Source organism: Ailuropoda melanoleuca, chromosome 7, assembly GCF_002007445.2.
Source record: "Ailuropoda melanoleuca isolate Jingjing chromosome 7, ASM200744v2, whole genome shotgun sequence".
Classification (NCBI taxonomy): Eukaryota; Metazoa; Chordata; class Mammalia; order Carnivora; family Ursidae; genus Ailuropoda; species Ailuropoda melanoleuca.
The window spans coordinates 81,087,016-81,108,104 of record NC_048224.1 but is presented as its reverse complement, the minus strand read 5'-3'; the positions used below and the strand labels follow the sequence as shown (position 1 = coordinate 81,108,104).

The window sequence follows — 21,089 nt, the reverse complement described above, 5'->3', positions numbered from 1 at the left end:
ATATGCTAGATTTCAAAGGGATTTTCATACCACCATTGCATTATTAGAGTATTTGAATTTTAATATACACCTTTACCAGTAAATTTTATACTTTAATATATTTTCATGTTACTAATTAGCCTCCTTTTGTTCCTTAGCATTACTTGTAGGGCAGGTCTGGTGGTGATAAATTCCCTCAGCTTTTGTTTAAGAATGTCTTTATCTCTCCTTCATTTCTGAATGACAGCTTTGCTGGGTTAAGTATTCTTGGGTATTCTCGGATGAGTTTTTTTTCTTTGAGCACTTTGAATGTATCACCCCACTCTCGCCTCACCTGTAAGGTTTCTGCCGAAAAATCTGCTGAAAGCCTTATTGGTATTTCTTTGTATGTAATGGCTCTTTTTCTTCTTGCTGGTTTCAAGTTTGCCTTTGAGCCTCCTGTGCCTGGATGACCATCTCTCCCCAGATTTGGAGAGTTCCAGCCATTAAGTTAAGTTTTCTATTCCTTTCTCCCTTAGCATTATTTTGGAAAACCCAGAAAGAGATTGGTTTTTTGGTTTTGTTTTTTATCATGCTCTGCAGTTCAAGTAGGATTTCTTCACCCTTTTTCATTCTAATTTCGGAAATGGGGTTTTTGCTTATTACTAATCATTTCAGCCAGCTACTTCTAAGATCAGTCTACCCTTTTATTTTATAGCCAATGGTAGAGTAATACATAAGTCATACCAAAAAATAATCAGGGAAAAATACAGAACTTGGAGAAAAATGTATATTTGGGCATGATATGCTCCTTTCATGAATTGTTCAGATTTACAGATTCTGTCATTAAATTTATCAGCCTTAGCTCCCAATCCTCAGAGCTATGACTTTGATTTTCTCTGCTGTTCCTCAAATGGATAGCTTTTTAATATACACCAGATAAATCAGAACTAACAGTTCCATGTGCTCATAGTCCCTTTTTATTTAGCATCTTCTGTGATACTTGTTACACTTTCCCAAGAGCTGCTACTGATAGTAAACAAAGTTGTTCCCTAAGGCATTTCTTAACTTGAAAAATTGCTTTTTACCATAGCTCTTGTTGCCATTTTCTCATAAATACCATTTGTGATTTATAGATATTTGTACATACTTAAAATTCCCTTGATAATAAACACTTTTAGAAGATATGTATTTATGTATTGCTTCATTCAGTAGGAATTTGAGTGTCTGTATGTGCCAATATGAACATTTGTGCAGGTGTTAGAAGTCCTTCAGCTGGGGTGCTAGAAGCCTTACAGCAGCAAGTAAAGATTTTTACAGTTAATCCAATTCCTCTATTTAATGTGCATTTCTGCAAAATGTCTGTTTTGGTGATCTGTAAGGTCAGGTTCATGAAAGGACAAATAGTGGCTTTATTAGATATATGCTTATTTCTCTCTGTCATATACGGCAGCCCTCAGTGTTCTAAGCTTTTTTCTGTTTGGTCCCCCACACTGTGATTTAAAATAGCTGCTAGATAGGTAGCAATAATTTAATACATAGCACAGTACCAGCCTTAAAAGATGAATGATGGTATTTACAATGTATACATCTGAAAGGAGAACTGAATCCAGAATATATGTAAAGAATAGGCACTTCATTAAAGATACTTGATATCATCATCTGGGAAATGCAAATTCATATCAGGATGAAACACCATCACCCACCAGAATGGCAAAAATTTTAAAGAACAGTAACACCAAATGTTGGTGGGGATGCGAAGCAAATGAAACACTTACAGATACTTCCAGTACTTTCTAAAGCTTAAAAAAAAAAAACAAACCTACCTTGTGCCCCAGCAATTCCACTCTTAGACATATGCACAAGAGAAGTCAGTGCACATTGTTCACAAAAGAAGGGAGATGGCCAGATGAGGCTTCACAGCATCACCCTGAGTTTGGTCTCTGAAGATAGGCAGGTGTTCTCTAAGCAGACAAGCATTTAGAAGAACATGAAGTCATGGAGGTGTAAGCCAACCCGATGTGTTGAGAAACAATGTCAGTTTCAAACAGCTGCGACACATAGATTACAAGGCTGAAGGAGTAGGGTGTTGTAGAGCTTGCCAGTGAGTCTGTTCTGCCCAGGGACATGGTCAGATTTGTACTTACCAGGATCACTCACATCGGTGTGTTGGAGTGAAGTTAGGGAGACTGTGTAACCGTTAGCAGGAGGTCAGATGGTTGGTTATCACTTTGCTGCCATTTTGCCAATTCTGGAGAATAAGTACTTTTCTTCTGTATTATCCTGTGTGTCATTCGATAAGAAATGAATGGTTAAGCAAATCTTTGCTTACGAAATCTTTGCAAACCTGGAATACCCCAGGCTCATACCACATCTAGCAAAGATTTGCTTAAACCATTCTGACAAATTTCAAGTGTCCTATCTAGAAATGTCACTGATTTCACCAAGTGTAGACAGGTTTTATTTACCTTTACAGTGAAACTTGCATTTTTCCTCTAAATCTTCATTTCTAGTATGACCATTCAAAAAAAAAGTTTCAGTTTGAGATGTGACATAAGAGGATCCCAAATTCACCTCCTTCCATGGACGCACTGCATCTACAGCTACATATAAAAAATGATTTCTTCTGAAGGAAACCCAAAAACTAGTTAAGCAAATCCCACAAATCAGGCAAATGAGGAAAAAAAACCCACATCGAAGTGTGGTGGGGTCTGATCCAAAATGGCAATGTAGGAAGACCCTGAAATCACCCTCCTCCATGGGCACACTGAATCTGCACATATTTATAGAGCAATTCCTCTTGAATGAACAGCTTCTATACAACAGAAGACAGAGCACATCAGGTGAGTTGGAGGCACGCAGGAAACCCCCAGCTTTGATACTGTACTACCTCTCCCACTGGAGTTCACAAAGAGGCTGGGAGCAGATTCTTCTGTCCTAGGGCCCAGGAAGAAAAAGACTACAGATTAACAGAGCAACTGGAATATAAAGGAACTAGCCCTAGGACCCAGCCAGATGGCAGGGGAGCTGCTGGAACTCTCCCTGCGTCCAAGAAGCAGGCAAGCACTATGGTTTAAGTTCCCTACCCCCAAGCTTGACAGTGTGGATGGAAACAGGGGTCAGGTGCCCTACCCAGCCTCCCTCCTCAGGGACCTCCTTGGCTGCTAGCCCACACCCAGCTGTCCCACCGAGGTGGCCTCAGCACAGTGCTGCTCACACCAGGACACCCCTGCTCAGCACAAACTACATCTCCAGTCATTGCAGGAAGGTGGCACAAGCAACCTGGAATACCTCAGACTCCTAGCACTTCAGCTTCTGATGGCTTGCTAAGGTACCCCCAGCACAGGGTACTCTGGAACAGCTCCTGCTTGCCTCAGTTCTAGCCACACTTCCAGGGCACCCCATGTGTGGAGCAGCCCAGGACCCCCCAGCCTGTACGATGCCTCAGATCCAGAGCAGGTGCCCTACCACGGTGCCGTCCATGTGGAGAGCCTCAGGACACCCTGGCTTGCACCCACTTCACCTTCAACCATTCCACCAGGGCAGCGCCATCGCAGCGTACCCTGGAAACCCAGCCCACACAAACCATAGCTCCAGCCAGCCAAAGTTACTGGGCCCACATTGTCTACACAGGGGATGACTATACACAAGACCATTCCTTCGAGTTTCAAAGTAGCTGTCCTACCTCATTCATGGAAACCAACACAGGAAGTCAAGCAATATGAGAAGACAGAAGAATAGGCTTCAAATTAAAAAAAAAAAAAAGGCAAAATCTCAGAAAAAGAACCAAATGAACTGGAGGTAAGCAATGTGCCTCAAAGAGTTTAAAGTAATGATACATGAAGAGACTCCCTGGACTGGAGAGAAAAGTGGAAGAAGTCGATGAGAACTTCAACAAAGAGGTAGAACCTGTCAGAGTGAAAGAATACAATAAATGAAATGAAAAATACACTGGAGGGAATCAATAGCAGATTAGCAGATGCAGAAGACTGGGAACGGATCAGGGATCTGAAAGAGTAATGGAAAGCACCCAAGCTGAACAGCAAAAAGGTTAAGAGATTTCTTGGACATCAAGCAAACATTCGATTTATAGGGGGTCCCAGAAGATTGAGAGAAAGGCGTAGAAAACTTATCTGAAGAAATCATTGAAATAACACAGAGATGAACAAGATGAACCCAAAGCATTCCACACCATGACACATAATAATTAAAGTGCCAAAGGTTAAAGATGGAGAATTTCAAAAGTAGCAAGAAAGAAGCAAAAAGTTACATAAAAGGGAGACCCCCATAAGGCCATCAGCTGATTTTTTGAGCAGAAACTGAGTAGATCATGTTATTCCCTTCTGGCTTGCAAAGTGCTGAAAGGAAAAACTTACAACCAAAAATATTCTACCTGGCATAGTCATCATTCAGAATTGAAGGAGAAATCATGGGTTTCCCAGATTAACAAAAGTTAAAGGAGTTTATCATCACTAAGCTAGCCTTAAAACATTAAAGGGACTTCTTTAAGTGGAAAAGAAAAGGCCATAATTAGAAGAAAATTATAAAATGTGACAACATATACATAAAATGTGGAGGGGGGAGTAAAAAATTTCTTTTAGAATGTGTTCAAACTTAAGGGACCACCCACTTGATATGGACTACTGTCTACTTAGAATGATATATATGAAGCTCACAGTAACAATAAACCAAAACCTGTAATACACACAAAAAAGAGAGGGGCGCCTGGGTGGCTCAGTCAGTTAAGTTCTGCCTTCAGCTCAGGTCATGATCTCAGGGTCCTGGGACTGAGTTCTGCATCAGGCTCCCTGCTCAGCAGGAATTCTGCTTCTTCCTCCCTCTCTCCCTCCCTCCCTCCCAATCTCTCTCTCCAAATCTTAGGAAAAAAAACACAAACTTGGAAGTTAAATAGCATGCTACTAAACAACCAATGAATGGGTCAATGAAGAAGTAAAGAGGAAGTAAAAAAATATGTGGAAACAAATGAAAACACAATGATACAAAATCTTTGGGACATGGCGATGGCACTTCTATGAGAGGATTTTATAGTGATACAGGTCTACCTCAAAAAATAAAAATCTCATCAAAAACGAATTATGTACTATATGTCGGCTAATTGAACATAATTTAAAAAAAAAATCTCAAACTATCGAACCTTACAGCTAAGGCAACAAGAAAAAGAACAAAGCCCAAGGTTAGTAGAAAGAAAGAAATAATAAAGACCAGAGCAGAAATAAATGAAATAGGAACTGAAAACAATAGAAAAGATCAATGAAACCAAGAGCTGGTTCCTTAAAATATAAATAAAATTGATAAGCCTTTAGCCAGACTCAAGAAAAGGTGAGAGATCCCAAATAGAAACAAAAGAGAAGTAAAAATCAACACCACAGAAATACAAAAGGTTTTTCGAGACTCCCACAAAAAAATTATATGCAAACAAATTGGACAACCCCCAGAGAAATGGATAAATTTCTGGAAACATACTACATTCCAAAACTGAATTAGGAAAATCAAAATCTGAAGAGACCAATTTATAGTAACAAAATTGAATTGGTGATGAAAAAACACTCAAAAAAGTCTAGTACCAGATGGATTCACAGGTGAATCTACCAAACACTTAAAGAGTTAATACCTATTCTCAAGCTATTCCAAAAAATAGAAGAGAAAGGCAAATTTCCAATACATTCTACAAGGTCAGTACCAAAACCAAAGACACTACAAAAAACAAACAAAAAAACTACACGCCAATATCCATGATAAGCACAGATGTAAAAATCCTCGACAAAATACCAGCACACTGCATTCAGTAGTACATTAAAAAGGATCGTTCACCTCAATCAAGTAGGATTCATTCCAGGATGCATGGGTGGTTTGCCAGTCACATATCAAACAACATGGTACACCACATTAACAAAACTACAGATAAACATCATATGATCATCCCAATAGATGCAGAAAAGGCCTTTGACAAAAGTCAACATTCATTCATTATAAAAGCTCAACGAAGTGGGTTTAGAGCAAACATACCTCAGATAATACTGGCCATTTATGACAAACCCACAGCTAACATCATACTCAATGGTGAAAACCTGAGAGCTTCTCCTCTGAGTTGGTGGTGGAGAAGACAAGGATGTCCACTCTTGGCACTCTTATTTATCATAGTACTAGAAGTCCTAGCCACAGCAATAAGAAATAAAGGGCATCCAAACTGGTAAGAAGTTAAACTGTCACTATTTGCAGATGACATGATACTATGCATAGAAAACCCTAAAGACTCCACCAAAAAAAAAACTATTAGAAGTAATAAATGAATTCAGTGAAGTTGTAAAATGCAAAATACACAGAAACTGGTTGTGTTTCTATACACTAATAACAAAGTAACAGAGAAATTAAGAAAACAGTTTTATTTAGAACTTCACCAAAAAAAAGAATAAATACCTAGGAACAAACTTATCCAAGGAGGTGAAAGTCCTATACTCTGAAAACTGTAAAACATTGACGAAAGAAGTTGAAGATGACATGAACAAATGGCAAGACATTCCATGCTGCTGGATTGGAAGAATGTTGTTAAAATGTCTGTACTACCCAAAGCAACCTACAGATTCAATGCAATCCCTACGCGAACACCAATAGCATTTTTCACAAAATCAGAAGAAATGACCCTAAAATTTGTATGCAATCACAAAAGACCTCAATAGCCAAAGCAATCTTGAGAAAGAACAAAGCTATAGTGATCAAAACAGGATGGTACTGGCAAGAAAAATAGAACACACAGATCAATGGAACAGAATAGAAAGCCCAGAAATAAGCCCATGCATATATGGTCAATTAATCTCAACAAGAAAGGCAAGAATATACAACAGGGGAAAGACAGTCTCTTCAACAAATGGTTCTGGGAAGACTGGACAGCTACATGTAAAAGAATAAAACTGGACCACTTTTTTACACCATACACAAAAATAAACTCAAAATGGATTATGAAGCTAAATATGAGGGGGCACCTGGGTGGCTCAGTTGGTTGAGCAGGTGATTCTTGATTTTGGTTCAGGTCATGATCTGAGGGCAGTGGGATTAGCCCCACGTTGGGTTCCATGCTCAGCAGGGAGTCTGCTTGAGATTCTCTCTCTCCGTCCCCTTCTGCCCCTACCCTTGCTCATGCTCATTCTCTCTCTCTCTCTCCCCACCTCCAACTTTAAAAAATAAAAACTTTTTTTTTTAAAGGAGCCTAACTGTGTGAGACCTGAAACCATAAAACTCCTAGAAGAAAACACAGGCAGTAATCTCTTGAACATGGGCCTTAGCAACATTTTTCTAGATATGTCTCCTAAGGCAAGGGCAACAAAAGCAAAAAAAAAAACTATTAGGACTACACCAAAAAATAAAAGCTTTTGCACAGCAAATGAAACTACCAACAAAACAAAAAAGCAAACTACTGAATGATAGAAGATATTTGCAAATGGTATATCTGATAAGGAGTTAATATCTAAAATACATCAAGAACTTACACAACTCAACACCAAAAAAAACAAATAATTAAGTTAAAAAATGGGCAGAGGGGGCGCCCGGGTGGCACAGCGGTTGGGCGTCTGCCTTCGGCTCAGGGCGTGATCCCGGCGTTATGGGATCGAGCCCCACATCAGGCTCCTCTGCTAGGAGCCTGCTCCTTCCTCTCCCACTGCTTGTGTTCCCTCTCTCGTTGGCTGTCTCTATCTCTGTCAAATAAATAAATAAAAATCTTTTTTAAAAAATGGGCAGAGGAACTGAATAGACATTTCTCCAAAGAAATAGACACACAAAAAAATGCTCAACACCACTCATCATCAGGGAGATGTAAGTCAAAACCACAAGGAGATACCAACACCTATCAGAATGGCTAGTATCAAAAAGATAAACAAGCGTTGACAAGAATATAGAGAAAAAGGAACCCTTGTGGACTATTGTTGGGAATGTAAATTGGTACAGACACTGTGGAAAACAGTATGGAAGTGCCTCAAAAAATTAAAAACAAATACCATATGATCCAGTAATTCCAGTACTAGGTATTTAGCCAAAGAAAACAAAAACACAAATTCAAAAAGATATTATAATGTTTAGTGTAGCATTAGCCAAGATACGGAAGCATATCTTGAGATTCATTCATATCTTGAGAGATGAATGGATAAGGTGTGTGTACACACACACATACATGTACACAATGGAATATTAGCTATAAGAAAGGATAAGATATTGCCATTTGCAACAACACGGATAGATCTAGAGGGTATTATGCTAAGTGAAAAAAAAGGAAGACAAACCAGAAACAAACACATTAATACAGAGAACAAATTGATGATTGCTAGAGGGAAAGGGAGTGGGAGAAACAGGCTTCCTGTTATGGAGTAAGTCATGTGGGTGAAAGGTGCAGCATAGGGAATATAGTTGTTGTCATAGTGTTGGATGGTGACAGATGGTAGCTACATTTGTGGCGAGCATAGCATAACATTTAGACTTGTTGAATCACTATGTTGTACACCTGTAATTAATGAAACATTGTGTATCAACTCTACTTCAATTATTAAAAACAAAAATGGTAGGAGAGGCTGAGACACAATGTCCCAATGAATCTCAGCCCTGGCAGAGTAACCCACCGTCAGGAGGGGTAAAGGGCTTGAACTCCTCTTGTAGTACCGAAACTGGTTAAGGCCTGTACCTGAGAGAGAAGTCCCCAGAACATCTAGCTTTGAAAACCTGTGGGGCTCATGTCCAAGAGCCCAAAAGGCTATCAGAATCTGAGTAGTAGTTCTTAAAGGGCTATCCAGAATTACTCACCCTCAGGGCCCAGCACAGAGACAGCCAACTAAAAAGCACCAAGTCTTTCTGTGGCAAAACAACAACAAAACAAAACAAAAACCCTGTTTGCCTATCTTAAAGCTTCACCTGAGGGGTAGGCATCTAATTTAACACACATCCAGGGACCTACTAAAATACTTCACAAAACAGATGCAGGTGGGTACTATTTTTGTGCTCTCCCCTCTGCCTCATTCCAGGTCACCAGTACCTCCCAGAAAGGAGTTTGTGCATTTGTCTTGTGCCCTATTTTTGCAGCTGCCATCCAGGGGAGGCTGCTTGGCTCTGGTGGCCAGCAGGCCTTCACTTTTGCAGGCTCCACAGAACTATAACAAACAGAAAAAGAGTTCTTAACCAGCTATCCCACAGGGCACAGCAAAGAGGCATCAGACTGAAATACCCACTCTCTCTATAAAAGCAGCTTATTAATGTATCTTTATAGCTGTGGCCTATGGGGCATGCTTTTATTTGAATACTTGTATAGGGGCTGACTATAATCCTCTCCAGAGACCGGGAAGGCTGGTGGACACCATCCTGATGCTCTCCATCTTCACGCTTTTCCTCTTCCTAGCCCCAGGTTGCCAGTGTCTCCAAGAAAAGAGGTGCTTATATACTTTTTTGGTGTCCCACCTTTTGTGTCTGCCACCCTGAGAAAACACTCCTTGATAGCTTGACCCTGGTGTCCAGCAGGGCTTGTGTTCACAGATTCAGTGGGATGGTAGCAAACAAAGAAATGGTTCTTAATTGGCCATCATCCCAGGGCTCAGTGCAGAGGGAGCAGACAATACCTGTCTCCCAGTTTTCGCCTGGAAGAGGTACTTTAAATTCTGCTGCCTGAGGTTCTTGCTTTCAGTCAGCCTGAATCTAGGTGCTGACTGAGATTCTCCCTTTGACACTCACAGGTCTTAGAGCAGCCTCAATTATTTGGTGCCACTAGGAATAAAATAGGCTGTTTGGACAAACACAAAGTTCTGAGATACAATGAAGAGCAAGAGCAAGATTGAATAATAGTTTCATCTCCTTCATGGTCCCACTCCTTCAGGCTGGGAGATGTGGCTGTTTTCTCTAGCACATAGCAACCAACACAGAGAATGAAAGAAAATGCAGTAACAAAGGAACATGTTCCAAATGAAAGAACAAGATAAAATCTCAGAAAAAGACCTTAATGAAACAGAGGTAAGTAATTTACCTGATAAAGATGCTCACTAAGCTCAGGAGAAAATGGATGAACAAAATAAAACATAAGTACCACATACGAAGTCATAGAGCTGAAGAAACAATAATTGAACTGAAAAATGCACTGGAGGTGTTCAACAACAGACTAGACAAAGCAGAAGAAAGGATCAGTAAACTCCAAGACAAGGCATCAGAACTCCTCCAATTAGACCAGCAAAAAGAAAAAAGAACAAGAGTGAAGACAGCTCAGGAACTCATGGGACAACACCGAGCAGACTAACATTCACATTATGAGGGTCCCCAGAAGGAGAAGAGAGAGAGAAAGGAGTAGAAAATTTATTTGACAAAATAATGGATGAAAACACTCCTAACCTGGGGAAGGAAACAGACATGCAGATCCAAGAAGTCCAGAGAGTTTCAAAAGGATGATAAGCCATGATCAAGTGGGATTTATTCCAGGGATACAAGGATGGTTCAACAGCCACATATCAGTGTTACACACCACATTATCAAAGGAAGGATAAAAATTGTACAATCATCTAAATAGATGCAAAAAAAGCATTTGACAAAATTCAACATTTACAATAAAAACTCTGGATAGGTTGGGTATAGAAGAAACATACCTCAACATAATAAAGGGCATATAGAACAGACCCACAGCTAACATCATACACAATTGTGAAAAAGCAGAAAACTTTTCTTCTAAGACTAGAAATAAGACAAAGATTCCCACCCTCACCACTTTTATTCAACATAATACTACAAATCTTAGAGCAATTAGGCAAGAAAAAGAAATTTGAAAGGAAGAAGTAAAACTGTCACTATTTGCAGATGATATGACACTATATATAGAAAACCCTTAAGCCTATACTAAAAACAAAAAAAACAACTGTCAGAACTAATAAATGAATTCAGTAATGTTGCAGGATATAATATCAATATATAAAAATTTGTTGCATTTCTATACAGTAATAACCATAAGAGAAATTAAGAAAACAGTCCCATTTATAATTTAATCAAAAGAATAAAATACCTAAGAATGAATTTAACCAAGGTGAAAGGCCTGTACATTGAAAACTGTAAGACACTGATGAAGGAAACCCAAGAAGATACAAATAATGGAAAGACATTTCATGCTGATGGATTGGAAGGATCAATATTGTAAAAATGTCCATACAATCTAAAGCAATCTACATATTCATTGCAATCCTTATCAAAAATCTCAATGGTATTTTTTTAAAGACCTAGAACAAATAATCCTAAAATTGGTATGCAACCACAAAAGATTCTGAATAGCCAAAGCAATCTTAATTAAGAAAGAACAAAGCTGGAGGCATGACATTTCCTGATTAAAGCTCTAAAGCTTTCAACAAAGCTCTAGCCATAAAATATGATATTGGCATAAAAACAGACACATAGACCCATGGAACAGAAAAGAGAGCCCAGAAATAAACTCACACGTATATGGTTGGTTAATTTACAACGGTGGAGCCAAGAACATACAATGTGGAAAGGACGGTTTCTTTAGTAAATGGTATTGGGGAAACTGGATGGCCACATACAAAAGAATGAAACTGGACCACTGTTTCGTACCATAAACAAAAACTCAAAGTGGATTAAACACTTGAACATAAGAACTGAAATGATGAAATCCCTAGAAGAAAACAGTAAGCTGCATGACATCAGTCTTGGTGATGATTTTTTTTTATTTGACACCAAAGGAAAAGCAGCAAAAGCAAAAATAAGTAGTGGGTCTGCGTCAAACTAGAAGGCTTCTGCACAGCAAAGGAAACCATCAACAAAATGAAAAGGCAATCTACTGAGTGGGAGAAAATATTTGCAAATATTTATCTGATGAGGGGTTAATATCCAACTATATAAAGAATTCACATAACTCAGTAACAAAAAACCTGATTTAAAAAAATGGGCAGAGAATCTGAATAGAGATTTTTCTATAGATGACATTCAGATGGCCAGCAGGTACGTAAAATGGTGCCGAACATCACTAATCATCAGGGAAATGCAAATCTAAACCACCCATCAGAGTGCCTAGTATCAAACAGACAAGAAACACCATGTTGTCAAAGATGTGCATTAAAGGTTGTTGGTGGGAATGGAAATTGCTGCAGCCACTATGAAAAACATTACGGAGATTCCTCAAAAACGAAGAACAGAATTCCCATATGATCCAGCAACTCCACTTCTGAGTATTCATCCAAAGAAAACGAAAACACTAACCCAAAAAGATATTTGCAACCCGCATGGACACTGCAGCATTATTTACAAGAGCCAAGATCAGGAAGCCACCTGCGTGCCCATCAGTGGATGAATGTATAAAGAAAAATATATTTTTTCAGCCATAAAAAAGGAAATCCCACCATTTGCACCAACATAGATAGACTTCAAAGGCAGTATGCTAAGCAAAACAAGTCAGAGAAAGGTACCATATAATCTTACTTATTTGTGTAATTAAAACAAACAGATACAGAGAACAGATTGGTGGTTGCCAGCATTGGGGGATGGGAGTGAAGCTGTTCAAAAGGTGTGCTTCCAGTTATAAAAGAAATAAGCACAGCGTAATGACTGGTTAACAATACTGGGTTGTATACTGAAAGCTGCTAAGAGAGCAGATTAAGAGTTCACATTACAAGAAAAAAATTTTTTTAGCTTAAATCCAGGAACGGCTGGCAGAGGACGGACACCTGGTGGCTTTGCAGAGATTTTCACCACTGGGCTTGTTTAATGGAAACCTACCTGTGCTCTCTTATTTTGACTCCCTCATGAAGGCAAGAGTTCAGATAAACCCTAAATTATGCTGCTTTGAAGAGAGGAGGCGCCTAGGGTTGGTCACGGCCAGGCGGGGGGCGGGGGGACAGGCGCACCATGGAAGTGCCAGCCAGGCAGCTGGGGTTCCAGCTGGACCAGCGCTGGCTGGTGGTAATGCCAGGGCCCCGGGGGTCAGGAGTTGCAGGAAGGTGGCCACGAACCTCCACCCTCCAGCCCCCACGTCGAACGCATGGGGGATGTGTAGTGATTAACTAGGTTTATTATGGTGATCATTTCACAATATATAATATTAGTACAACATAACGATTCTATTTTTTACATATCAACTACATTTCAATAAGAATTACTTTAAGTAATTTTTAGGGGCGCCTGGGTGGCCATAGTCTGTTAAGCATCTGCCTTCAGCTCAGGGCATGATCTCAGGGGCCTGGGATCCAGCCCCACATTGGGCTCCCTGCTCAGTGGGGAGTCTGCTTCTCCCTCTCCCTCTGCCCCTTCCCACCCCACCCCCCGGCTCATGCCCTAATAAAATCTTTAAGAGTAATAATTTTTAAACAATTTTATATTTTAAAAATAATTTCAAAGACAACATAGGCTATATGAAAACTTCCCAGAAGACAGTGAAAGGAGCAGCAAGGTGTGTTTTCCGCTAGAAGAAAAATCTGATTTCTCATGTGAACCCACTGCCCAATTTCCTTGAGTTGCCCCTAATTTTTTATTAGTCTCTGGATTAAAAGTTCTATTGCTGTCTCATTATGCAGCAGACAGTGCTACGTGGGTTGTGTTTGTGTCAAGGGCACGAGAGGAAATGGCCCTTCTCAGAAAGGGGACATGTGAGGAGGAGAGAGAACTCCAGTGTGACACCACCTGGGGTTACTGGGTCGGGGGCAGAGTCCCTTCACTGGGGATTCTACCCATGGGCCAGGAATGAGCCTCCTGACACCAAGATCCTTGAAAAAGATGCTGCCGCTCAGACTTCTTTACGTCCCTAACTGCAAGGTGCCTACGCTCAAAGTTGCAGGAGAAGCTTCTGGGTGATTGCCGCATTTCACTGTTTTGGTGATTTCAGAGACATACCCAGATCTCCCTGGCTAGTTGCCTTAAGCAGATTCATTTATCTAGTGCTGTTCTGTTCCATAAATAGCAAAGGGGGGAACCACTGGCTTCCAGTGAGTCAGCGAGCCTGCACTGCTTCAAAGAGGGGAAGGTGACTCCAAGGTACATGGCCGCTGTCCCAGAAGGCGGCCCTGAGAGCCCGAAGCCGGGTGGAGAAGCACTTCCATGGAAGGAGGGCCCACAGGGCGAGGTTTTACTCTGGAAAGGTCACCTCGGGAAGAGATCCAGAAACATCTACAATGATTCATTCTCAGCCTGTAGTGTTCCTGGTCAAGTCAGACAAGCAGACAAGCGATCCCAGAAACAGCGCCACCGCCAGGAGAGGGCACAGGAATCTCCATCCGTTGTCTACACAAGTTGTCTTTGAGACAGGACCACACCCTACTTTTTGAAGCTGACTTTTCTGCGTCTATGCAGAGCTGGAGAACACCACCAGATTTGCTGCAAACGCATCCCCCGTGCGCCCAACATGGCCACCTTCCTGCAACTCCCGACCCCCGGGCCCTGGCATTACCACCAGCCAGCACAGGTCCAGCTGGAACCCCAGCTGCCTGGCTGGCACTTCCACGGTGCACCTGCCCCCTGACCCGGCCGTGACCAACCCCAGGCACCTCCTCTCTTCAAAGCAGCATAATTTAGGGTTTATCTGAACTCCTGCCTTCATGAGGGAGTCAAAATAAGAGAACACAGGTAGGTTTCCATTAAACAAGCCCCGTGGTGGGAATCTCTGCAAAGCCACCAGGTGTCCGTCCTCTGCCAGCCGTTCCTGGTTTTAAGTCAAATGTAACACTGCTCTGCCCGACAGTGGGAAGATTTAGATGTCCCCCTAGCAGTTTCTTTCATGGCAACCTTGGCCTTTTGCTTCTCACGAAGCAATACTCACCAGAGGCTTCCTTTTTCAGGCAGATTCAGAATTCAAACATGCTCACCAAGAGTGTGCTCCTTGCATAAGGCTCCCAAGAAGGAAGTTAGAGGCTGATGTGCACTGATCAAGCAAGAAAATACACTGGGGCGCCCAGGGGAGTGGGCCCTCGGGGAACATCCTAGATAGGCCTCTTGATTAATAAACATTGCCTCTCCCCTCCCGAAGCATCCTCCATACCCAAGGACTTCCTTCTCTCAGGAGGTTCATGATTTATTTTTTCTTGTTTGGCCTAACTCAAATGATTGAGACCATCGGTTTGTCTCTCCAACAGCCTGTGTCCAGAGCTGTGACACCTCTTGGGCATAGCTGTGCCTTCGGAGGCTGCTCCTCACCCCACCCCAAAGGTAGGACTCCTCCTGCTTACGCGCCTGTTACGTGTCAGGCACTGGACGTGGCAGGTGCTGAGCGGGATCGCCCTCACGGAGCAGCGAGCCTTGCAGAGAAAATAAATCACGTACTGGAGCAGGACAGCGGGGAGTCAGAGGGCTGGGCTGGGCATCGAGGCGTTGCTGCAGCACCGAGCAGCAAGGCCCGAGGAGCGGATCATACCCCAGCAGGAGCCAGCTCGGCCCAGAGGCTTCTCTGCCATGTTCAGCCAGGTCCCTCGTGCACATAAGAGCGGGGGCTGCTCCAAACTGAAGCGTCGCAGTGAGAGTGGCCTTGTGCGGTGTTATCTTTAGAAGGAACCATACCGTACCCACTTACAGCCTGTACCAAAAGCATTTTGCATCATGCTCTGCAAGTGTCTACAAGTCGGACCATCAGAAATCTCCTTGATTGCTGCTTTCACCTTTAGCTCCTTAAGCCACCCTTGGCAGAATGACGCGGGAATTTGAAGAGCTATACAGAGTCCTCAAAGGGCAAGACTAGAATCAGCAGGTCATGGGGACATGCACCACCAAATGTAGAGGCTGAGAAGTAAGGAGAGAGTCAGGAAGGTTGGACAGATAATCCGTATAAAGTCCTGAATATCTGAATTGATGTTGCGGAAGAAACTCACGCAAGCAACTGAGAATGTAGCTTGTCACGAATCTGACAAAGTGAAAGACTACAGCAGCATTTTCTAAAATGCTTTCTACCACCGTCTTCCTCTGTCCAGTCCTTTCTCCTTAACCCCGCTGCTGCAGACCTGGCCTTGTCACCATCTTGCTTCAAGGCTTCAGGTTTTGAAGCACAGGGGCCTTATATGGACACGTGATTTGGGGCCTGCCCTGATGCGATTCCCTCTCACCTCCTCAGGGCTCACCTCCTGCTTTGGTTCATGCCTCCAGCCTCTGATCGGGCTGCTCCGTGCCTGAGGGTGCTTCCATGCCACACCTGTTGCTCTCAGTTGGCAAACCCCTCTTGCACCTCCGAGATTTTGTCCAAGTATGACTGCCAAGGCAAGCTTTTTCTACCCTCTCCCCACGCTGCCTCACCTCTCTGCAAAATCAACCTCTCTCTTCTTTGTGCCCTAACATGGCCTATATATTGCCACTCACTTTCTCATCACGGCTCACTTTATTACACCCAACACTGTATTGTTCATTGTTAGAAGATTATGTCTTATTCAAAATTATCTGTGCCTGCCCTCCAGACCTTTTTCACATCAAAGAGCACATAGAAAATGATAATTAGAATATTTATGTGGGGCAAGAGGCCGCGGGCAGAAGAGATCAATATCTTGGCGCCCCCCTTAATAATCTATTCAAAACTTAAACACTCCCGTGGAGAAGCTCTGCCTAAAAGACCCTCAGTTAGTGTTGGCTGAAAGAATGAGTCAGTCAGACTGTTCATAAGATTAGGAGAGATCTGCAATTAGGTAAAGACCTTAGAAATCAATGAAAGGAATGGTCATACAGAAAAAAAAGAATGAAGACTCCAACATAAGGATGAGTATGGAGATTTCTCACCTAGTCGAGGTCTCCTTGGCCACAATGGCACTAGACTCCATTCCCAACGCGAACCTCATCACTCCTTTTCCTCATGCACCTTGACTCTAATCAAGCCAACTGCTCGCTACCCACGCCCTGCACGTTCTTTGCTTACCTGCCAACGGTCAGCCTCTGTTTGGGCTGGCCTCTCTCGAGCACAGCCTCCTCTCCACCCCTGCCATCCAGCGGGAGGACAGCTGCCCATCTCAAAGGCTCACCTGTAGGGCCACCTCCACTGGAGATTCCTCTGCTCCCACCAGGCAGGCGTATGTGGTCTCTCCTTCACAGCCCTACTGTCGTGCCTCTTGTCAGGCTCTCGTCCGAGCGCTTTCTGTCTCTTATCCTTTCAATGAAATGTAAGTTTCATGTGGTCAAAGACTGAGACTCGTCGTAGTTTCCGCTCCTTCACCTGTAATAGATACACAATAAATGTATCTTACAGTCACCTAGATCTCTCAAGCGCCTGTGGGAAAACCTGGTTCCTGTTTAATAAGGAAGCAAGAGTGTCTGTTGTGTAGGGAAGGGCCTGCTGGGTGCCAGGAAAGATCCCTGATAGTAAACCAGGGATCAGAACCCTTATTTCAAGGATTCATAAATTAGATGATCCTATGCTAAATAGAGCCAGACCCACTGTCCCCAAATCCATCATTTAATGGAAACTTTGCATAGTAAGTTTGGCCTGTAGGCTTGGGCACTGAGCTAGACCAGAGGGAGACACTAAGAGCAGCAGTCCCAGGGGGGACCGTGCGTCGTATAGGGGTCCCCAGTTCCATACAACAGAAGCAGTTTCCCAGTGCACCGCAGGGAGGTTGGGGGGCATAGTCAAACAGGGTGAGGTGTTAGAGGGAGACACTGCTTGCCCAAGCCCTAAGGGGCATCTGTGGGGTTCAGGAGTAGTCAGCAGCCCCCCTTCCTGTCCAGTCCCTGAAGGGTAGAGTGTATGGAGGAGTCAGTGGTTCCAGATAGCAAGTAAATAGATGCTAATTTCCTGATAGCCCCTCACTCATCAAAGATTTACCGCCCTGAGCCATGGGCCACCGCAGCCCTAGGATATGTCCTGGCAATCACGCACATACTGGAATCGAGTCCGTGTTGACCTGATCAGAGACCGTGATATGCCACGCTGATCACCCCCATCTTCCCGTCAGTTACATCGAACAGTGGTGCTCTGGTGGGACAGAAACACACCCTTCAAGTGTCTTTTTTGCATTTACTGGTAATTCTTATCTCCCTTGTCATGCTCAGCCAGGCCCTCATTCTTGTGGGGATCCATGGGGCAAGTACCCCTCCCTAGGTCCTTGAAATAGTGGAAGTCTCTATGGCGACCAGGGGTTGCATCTCCTGGGTTCAGAGAGGTCTCCTCAGGCTGAGAAGTCTGATCCACACTCCCCCCGCCCCCCAAGCTCTGCTACCTCTTTGCTTTACAGCTTGGAGAATGAAATGTCTGGCAATGTTTTCTTGCCATGACACTGCTGGAAGTTTCAAGTTATCAGTGTGTTTCGTGGTGTATGTAACGTCCTCCTCCCCCGATGCCCCCAGTCCCACGCTAACGTGATGTGCCCTCCTCCCCACAGGCGCAAAGGGTGCACAGGAGGCTCCCTAAGGCCGGCAGAAGCCACCACCCGTCAGAGCAGAGACCTCCTTCCATGTCTTCCCCGAGCACCGCCACAACGAGCTGGACGCTAGGGGGCAGGCAGCAGCCCCTCCCGGACAGCTCACACCCGGGGCCCCAGCAGGAATCGGCCAGACGAGCCAGCAGCCCTCCCAGCCTCCCCTGGTCCTTCCAAAGAAGCAAGTCTTTGTTTTGTTTGCCCACAGGAGACCCCTCTCCGGGCTCCTCCACTCTCCCACAGTGGTTTTCAAACACAGACGCCCCAGGGCACAGGGCGTCGGAGGGGAGGCACGGCCACCTCCTCTCCATCGATGACTTGGAGGGGGCCCAGGAGACCGACGTGGACACGGGCCTCCGGCTGTCCTCCTCGGACCTCTCTGTGGTCTCTGCTTATTCAGCGCCCAGCAGGTTCTGCAGCACCGTGGAAACAACCCTCCCCCCTGAAAGCTGCCGCAGCCACTGGTCGAGGCCCAAGGGTTTCAGAGAAGGGCCGCTGCCCACTGGGAGCGGGGTGACCACAGGGTCCGCCTGGGCTTCCCTCCCTTTCTTCACCAAAGGGCCTTCCAGCTCCTCAACCACAGCTGCCGCCCCTCCCCCCGCTCCCGGCACCTCGTCCTCCCCAGAGCCTCCCCGTGAGGCCCCCAGTGCAGAGGAGACTGCGGTCAGGGACGCCCCGCCACCCCCAGTGCCGGCCGGGCCTGTGGACAGTGACATGGAGGAATTCTACATCTGAACACCCTCTCCCCTTGGGTTTCCCTGCGGCCCCTCTGGGCTCCGACCACCACCCGTGCTCTCAGCCGGCTCTCCCAGGTCTGCCGGGAATCTGTCCGTCTCACGCTCGTTAGCACATTTGCCACACCACCCATTCTTACCTGGGAGGTGGCATATTTCAGAGACTTGCTGGAAAAATCCTCGCATTTTTATGCAAATAAATTCTCGAGCTTAAGTTGTAAAATTTTTTTTGAATACCCAATTCCTTTTGAGATAGGGTTTTACTGCACTTGATACAATTTAAATGACTCATATAATTATTTGAAATGAAAAGAAAACCTAGTCAGCCAGAGGTGATTTGGCAATTTTTCATGCTGTGAAGGAAAAACAATTAAAGCCAAAATGTTGAGTGTGGGAAAGATACTAAGTGACCTGTATCAGAGATCGGTGCACAATAGCGTCACGTAGGGCTTCCTGGATTCGGCATATATATTTGCATTACCAGGCAACGGAGGCCCCAAGAATTTCCAGGGAGTGCTTACAGTGAAAGAAGTCAGCTCGATGAACGGTAAACATACATCAGACTACAGTAATGCCTCGCTGGCATGCCATGCACATCTGAAAATCGGGATTTATGCAAAGGTAGCTAATATACTTTATAAGGCTTTATCCTGCGTAACAGACTCTGGGTGGAATCAAAATATGATTTGAGTTCCAAACACCAGACTTGCATCCACGTTTCAGCAACACCTTCGCTGTAACAAGTGGAGACTACAGAAGACCACCCCGCTCCCAGGATTTATTTGGATCACTGAAGAACCTCCCATTGGAGTTACAGGATAAGAGGATATTGGTCATGGGGTGGTAGGCAGTCTTAAGATTCTTCCATTTTAAAAACCACCATCTAAGGGCTATGTATATATGCACCCATATAAATGACAGGAGTCACACTTTATACCACTTTCTCCGGGAAACATGCATTGTCACACACCCTGATCTCACTTTCAAATAATTTGTAACCATTTTAAGTGGCACTTGGATGGCACAGATTAATAAATGCCCCCATCTTCTCCAACTGGGAAGCTTTTTACAAAACGCCGTCCAGGACAAACACTGTTTAATCCACAGCCTTCCCCAAGTGCACAGAAGCCTTAAAGCTGGAGCTCTAGCCCAACCTTAACCTTTTCTGCCTGTTGTCTGCTTCTGTCGAAGCGTGAATGATATTTAAATAGCACCTCTCTCCCACTGGGTAAGGGTGTGTTTACAGTTCCAACCTCAGCAGTGCCAAGTGCCGGCCCGGGGGGCGATGCCGAGACGCGCCTGGCTGCTAGTTACCTTGGCAAAGAGCAGTGCGGGCTCACTTTGCCTTGCTCATTGCCTAGCCTGGTGCTCCTTGCCTCCACCACTCCTGGCCCAGCTTCCACCTCTCTGGAAGCGTCCACACCAGTCCGGACACAGCTCAGGATCCTTCTCAACACTGTCTTCCAGGCAGCCGTGAAGCCTTTGCCATCCCTGTAATGCCATCCCTTAGATCCTGCCCCAAACATCCAAATTATAATATTCTCCATGTTAAGTAAATAAAAACATGCTCTCTTAAAATTCTAGGGCCAGGAGGGAGCGAACTTTTTCTAGAAAGGGCTAGATAATAAATACGGTAGTTTTGCCAGCCATTTGGTTTCTGCTGCGACTGCTCCGCTCTGTCGTCACAGCGCGAAAACAGCCAAGGAAGGTGTGTAAGTGCATGGGAGCAGCCGAGTTCCAATAAAACTTTATTTATAAGAACAGGCCTAACCCTTGTGCTAGACGGAGGTTGAGTTAGGACCCTGGGCACAGTCAACAATAAAGAATCTAAGTCTGCAGCCCTCAGCTGCCACAGGGTCCTCCTGTCCTACCGGTGACCGCAGAAGCCCGGGGCTCAGAGCCATGGGGGACTGCTCTCTGCAGAGACGGTCCCCAGCAAGCCACTAGCTGTCCACCGCCTCTCGGGAAACGTGACTCACGGCAGCAAAGGATGGACAACGACAGGTTAACGTGAGGAAGGAGAAAAAATAACTGAGAGGTGTTG

The 21,089-nt window shown here is 44.1% G+C and overlaps 1 protein-coding gene across 2 annotated transcripts in view; it reads left to right on the top strand.

Moving 5' to 3' along the window:
- The window catches only part of FAM124A (family with sequence similarity 124 member A), a 94,392-nt gene extending 75,133 nt beyond the window's left edge, over window positions 1-19,259 (top strand). For both annotated transcript variants that reach the window (XM_011222994.3, XM_034665107.1), the window contains one exon: window positions 18,276-19,259. In XM_011222994.3, the coding sequence (XP_011221296.1) occupies window positions 18,276-19,046 (771 nt within the window). In that variant the 3' untranslated portion in view covers window positions 19,047-19,259. The remainder of the gene's footprint in view (window positions 1-18,275) is intronic.
- Window positions 19,260-21,089: the final 1,830 nt, after the last annotated feature.